The 5721-nt window shown below is 32.2% G+C and overlaps 1 protein-coding gene across 1 annotated transcript; it reads right to left on the reverse strand.

Annotated features, from left to right (window-relative positions):
* Positions 1-921: 921 nt before the first annotated feature.
* BDCG_16129 (uncharacterized protein) lies at positions 922-1422 on the reverse strand (the record flags this gene model as incomplete). Its single annotated transcript, XM_045425391.1, has 1 exon — positions 922-1422. The coding sequence occupies one exon, from the start codon at positions 1420-1422 to the stop codon at positions 922-924; it is 501 nt and encodes a 166-aa protein (XP_045279152.1).
* Between the last annotated feature and the right edge of the window lie 4299 nt (positions 1423-5721).

The raw sequence follows: 5721 nt of genomic DNA on the forward strand, positions 1-5721 counted from the left end.
GCAACAGTGATAGAGAAGGCAGAAGAAGAACTGAATGCAGATGAACTAGCTAGCAGAAGAGATAACATCTCACTGCAAGGCACAGCTGCTATCACTGTGACTGTCAGAGATATCAGAGAGAAAGAAGATGTGATAATGAGAGTAATACTTCTGCAGCTCATTAACACTGCTATCTCTGTTTTCAATCAGGCTTTCTTGACAGTCACAGAGATCACAGCTGCATCACAAAGATATTTACTTACTAGAAAATATCAGAATAAGTTCTTGATTATTCTTTAAGAATAATACTTTCATACACTCACTGTTGCAATTGAGAAAGGAAAAAGAAAAATATTTTATAAGAGAAAGAGATCTTTTTGAAAAATTCTGTTACTACTGTTAGCTTTGTTTCTAAAAATACATTACTTTTGCAGAGAATTTCATATATAGAATGAAATGTATTGAAAGATCTGTAAGTCACTTATTAACTATATTTTTCACATTTTAAATCAATATATAAGGAACTCACTTATCACATGTTTGATTTGAATGAAGATGAAAAAGAAAGATCTATACAGTTAGCAGAAAAACTCATCTATTTCTTTGTATTATATACAGCACATGCACTGTCAATTAGTTGACAACTGTTGCTATATAACAAAGATAATTTCTAATTCAGTAATCTTGAGAGTATAGAGAGTATGCTTTTAAAGAAGAGAGTATTATCATGCTTCTAGTCATATCAAGACTCTGTTGTGATTTCACACAGCTCATCACTTTCATATAAATGATTTCATTCATTTCACAGATCATTTGAACTGGTTTTCAATCACTCTATGATATCATTCAGATATATTATAGAAAGATCTGATTGATGAATATAAGAATCTTACTTCTATATAAGATCAGCAGATTACTCTTTCTTGATAATGAAATACTCATTCACAACCGCTCCACCACGAACTCGCTCGATTTTTCGAATAAGAACCCGCCGATAGATCCATTGAAAAGCCCTCGATCATACGAGCATTCTGACCCCATCGCCGACCGCATACCCTGTGTGGTGGTGGAGTTATCCAGCCAAACATGAACCGGACGTTGTTCGAAGCTCCTGTGTGGGATTATCCCCCGTTCTCCCCTACCACACCACAACCCCGGGCCAGAGTGCCATACAAATTGTAAGGTGAAGTGACCTAGCCATATGCACCAATCTTCTCGATTTTGGAAGATCCCCGACCTGTAGTTGTGGAGATATCCGAGGAGCGACCTCCGCGAAAACCCTGTCCATCTTTGATGTTCCAAAACACCAACGCCAAGTCTCACCCTCGTACCGCCCTTCCCAATCTGGCCCATCCCCGGCAGAAAAATACAAAAAGATACCTCAGCAATAATATCAAGCACATAATCAATGAACTCTTCTGAAGTGCAATCTCCACGGTCCATCACCAGTGTATCTAGACTTCAACACCAAGTCTCACCCTTGTACTACCCCTCTCAATCTGGCCCATTCTCAGCAGAACAATACAAAAAGATATCTCAGCAACAGCATTCAATACATAATCAGTGAACAATGAGTCAACAGCACATCAATAACTATAAAATCAGTATACTTCAAGGTCTGACTGAGCCTTTGATCCCTGCACAGTGAGATATATTAAATCTAGTTTTAATATCTCAATATTCAATAGATTCTGCAAGAGATTGAGAACAGCAACACTAGATTTCTATTGAATTTGAGAATTAACTCTATATTGATATAATCATTGACAAAGTCTTCTATTTTGAGATATAAATAACCAGTTCCTCTACATCTCACTGGCAATATTTACATTATTATATAGAAACAGACTTATATTCTCTATAATATCAAGACTCTGAAGAGGAAAAGTCTTGATAGAGAGTATACAGTAGTGCATATCTTAGCAGTTTCTATCTCATTCTTCTGCAGCAGTTAATGCAAAAAAAAGATCTTAGAAATAGTTTTTTACTTCTCTTGAAAAAGTAAGGTGTTTTTCTCTGGGTTTTACACAATATTCTTACAAAGAATTAAAAACAGAGTTGTTTTCTGTCATAATTTCATATTCTTTTAAGTAAGAATTACTTTTTCAGTGACTGAAGAGCTTTCATTAATACTTAATTCTCTTTTACACTCTTTATTGACTGATTTGAGTTGCACACTTGTTGTGTGAGAAGAATTGAATAATTTAGAATAAAATTGAATAGTTTTAATCAATTTCTCTGCAAAAAATTGACTTATTTTTTGTCAGTTTTTCTCTCAAAAACTGTCATATCATCTGATTTATTATCAATTGATATCATACTTTTCCTCACTGTATCTTAAGAAAGAGTTTGTAAAGATTTTATTGATTTATCTTAAAAATCACTTTTAGTTTATTAGATTCTCTTCAAAAATCTAACCTAGTTACTGAACTAGTGTGAAAAAAAATCAGGTGTTTTATATACAAAAGTCTTTTATTCTTCTTTTGAAACAGTCTGACCAACTTTTCAATTGAAAATAGACTAATAAATCTCTCAACTGAAACAGTCTGATCAACTTTTCATTTGAAAATAGATTAATAAACCTCTCAATTGAAACAGTCTGATCAACTTTTCATTCAGTGAGTAAAATGAGTTCAAGAGTACACTCAGTTGATGTGAAAAAAGATGTTTTCCCAGATGCCATTCCTGAGATTGAAATTCTAAAGAGAAGAAAGAAGGAAGAAATAGAGAAACAACAAGTTCTTGAAATACAGGAACTGAAAAAAGCAAGCAAAATTCTTGGAAAACAGTGTCTGAGTGAGAAGAATGAAGAAGTTCTGTTAATTCTTCATACTCAGGCTAGACAACTACAAGAAGTGATCAAGTTCAAACTTGGAATTTCAAACACAATTCAAAAAACATTGAAATCTTTCAGTACAGTCACTGACTCTTTTTCATCTTCTACTTCTTCATCTTCTTCTTCAAATCAGAAGAAAACATATGCTCAAGTAGCAGAATCTGCTGTCTTCAAACCTGCTAGTTCAAAATCTGCTTAAAATTCTGAGAAAACTGAGAAGAATATCTCTCAGACCTCTGTTCATAGAAAGGAAAAAAAAGAAATGCAAAAAGAGAAGAACTTTCAAATCTTCAGAAACAGAAGACTTATTCTCAAAGTCTCAAACCAGAAGAGCTTGCAAAAAAACAAGCTAAACTCAAATCTCATTTTCAGAATTAGAAATGAAATTAACCAGCAGTTCTTTTCTCAGTTAATGACTGATATTGAAGTTCAAAAATCAGTCATAGCTTCAATTGAGCCATCTTTCTTTGAAAACTCTATTATTTTAACTACAATGCTTGAATTCAGTGCAGAATTCCTCATTCAGAATGAGAATCTCTAGAAATCAGCAATAGAATCTCTACTGAATACAACAATTCTATCTGAAAGAGATGAAAAGTGGGACAAATTCATTCTTCATGATATTTCAGTTGAAATTTTTGACTGTGAGGAAGAAATGCTGCTTCTCAAAAATGAATTAGAAGAATACAATTCTATTCAACTGAGAAAAGAGCCTGTATGACTTAATTCAATTGAGTTCAGACAGAGCAGAAGAAATGTCTCTGTTCTAGTATATACAAAGACACTTGAACAATCAAGAATCTCTGAAGTAAGAGTAGCAGGTTTGAAAATGAGAGTTCATGAATACAAAGATTCAAGATTGAATCTCAAAGCTCAAACACAGTGTTCAAACTGTCAAAGATATGAACACTTTGCAATCTCTTGTTTCAGAGACTCAAAATGCGCATTCTGTGCTAGAGATCACAAAACTAGTGAGCATAAATATGAAACATGCTCAAAAAGAGATGAAATATGTCAACATACTCTGCTTAAGTGCTTCAATTGCAAAGAAAAACATGCATCTAGCTCAAAAGAATGTGTATTTGCTTCAAGAACTCAGAAGAACTAGAGAAAAGATGAAGCTCAAAGTGAATCTAAAACTGAAGAGAAAAGTCAAGCTAGTAAATTCACAACTGCAAGCTCAAAAAGAAGAAACTCTCAACTATCTAGGTCTTCAAACTCCAATTCTCCAGCTAAATGTAAACAGAATTTGAATTCTCAAACATCTGTTAAGATTAGAGAATTGAGAAATGACTCTGATAATAAACTAGATAGAATGCAAGCAGTTGAGATTCCTGCTTTTCAAAATAGTTATAATCTACTATCTGATGATAGTGATTAGATTCTACTATATCTTCACTCTCTTTTAGTATGAATGTACAATAAAAACAACAAAAAAAGTTTAAAAACTCTTCAAAAATCACATTTATTCAAAATAATGTGAATAGAAACTCAAATTGCATTTATTCTTGTCTTCAGATTGCATTTGAATAAAAAGTTGACTTTGTACTTCTTCAAGAATCAAATTTTGATACTGAGTAAAAGTACATCATTTCTCATTCAAGCTATTACTGCTTTCTTTCTGAAAAATCTGAGATAAAATCAAGAGTAGCAATCTATGAGAGAAAAAGATCAAGATATCAATTTAATCTGAGATTTGATATCATATCTGACTCTGACATTCTAGTGAGTGACATTATAGATAAAGATAATGAGTTTGATACTATTCAACTTATAAATATCTATAATGAAAAATCATTGAAAGAAAACAACAATACCTGGACAATTGATAGAGGATTTTTGAATATAACTCTCTTAAAAAACTCTATAATTGCAGGAGACTTCAATGCACATCATCCCTGATGAAACTCAGAGTGCATAAGAGCAGTAAGAGCAGATAAACTGATTGAATGAACTTTTGAGCATTCAATAGATTTAGTTAACAAGTCTGATCAACAAACATTCTTTAGAAAAGGCATGAAACAGAAATCTATTATAGATCTAACTTTCATGTCATAAAATCTAATTGAAAAAAGACTTATAAACTGGTTTATTGATTCAAATGAAACCTCAGGATCGGGTCATGAGATCATTCAATTTGATATTGAACTGAGTGAAAAACAAAGAAGTGAAAATCCTCTTCTCTCTAATCAGTATAACTTTGAAAAAGCTGATTGGAAAGCAGTTGAAGAAAGAGTAAAACAGCTGAAATCTGAAAGGCAGAGTGAGCTCTATTAAAATCAAAGTCAAGATATATCAAATGAAATGCTTGAGAATAGAGCAAAGCTGATTACATCTATTCTTCTAACAAGTATTAAAGAAAATATTTCAAAGAAAAAGTCTTCTGAGTATTTCAAACCTTGATGGAATAAGAATATCACTTCTAAAAGAAAGCAATTAGCCACTGCTAAGAGAGATTGAAAGAATCACTTAATATCTGATGAAGAGTTCAAAGCTATTTGAAATGAATATTTTTCAGATATTAAAAAAGCTAAAACAGATTGCTGGAACAAATTTCTTAAAGAAGCACAAGGAAAAGAAGTTTTCAAAGTCTTCAACTATACTAAAACAAGAAGTGTAGCAAAGCTTTCAACCTTAGAATATGAATTTCAGAATGAATTATATACAGCAAATTCTTTTGAGAAAAAATGTCAAGCTTTTATGAGAATTCTCTTTCAAAACTCATCATCATATTTAGAAGAGGAGAATATGTCATTTCATGAATATATTGATGAAAATAACTGGGAATGGCCTGAGCTTACATATGATAAACTAGAGTCAGTAATATTCTCAAGTTCAATTAAAACTGCTGCAGGGCCTGATTCAATTAATCACTCAATTATTCAAACCACATATTTCTACTTGAA

The sequence above is a fragment of the Blastomyces dermatitidis genome (assembly GCF_000003525.1).
Source record: "Blastomyces dermatitidis ER-3 genomic scaffold supercont1.1, whole genome shotgun sequence".
In the NCBI taxonomy this organism is placed as follows: domain Eukaryota; kingdom Fungi; phylum Ascomycota; class Eurotiomycetes; order Onygenales; family Ajellomycetaceae; genus Blastomyces; species Blastomyces dermatitidis.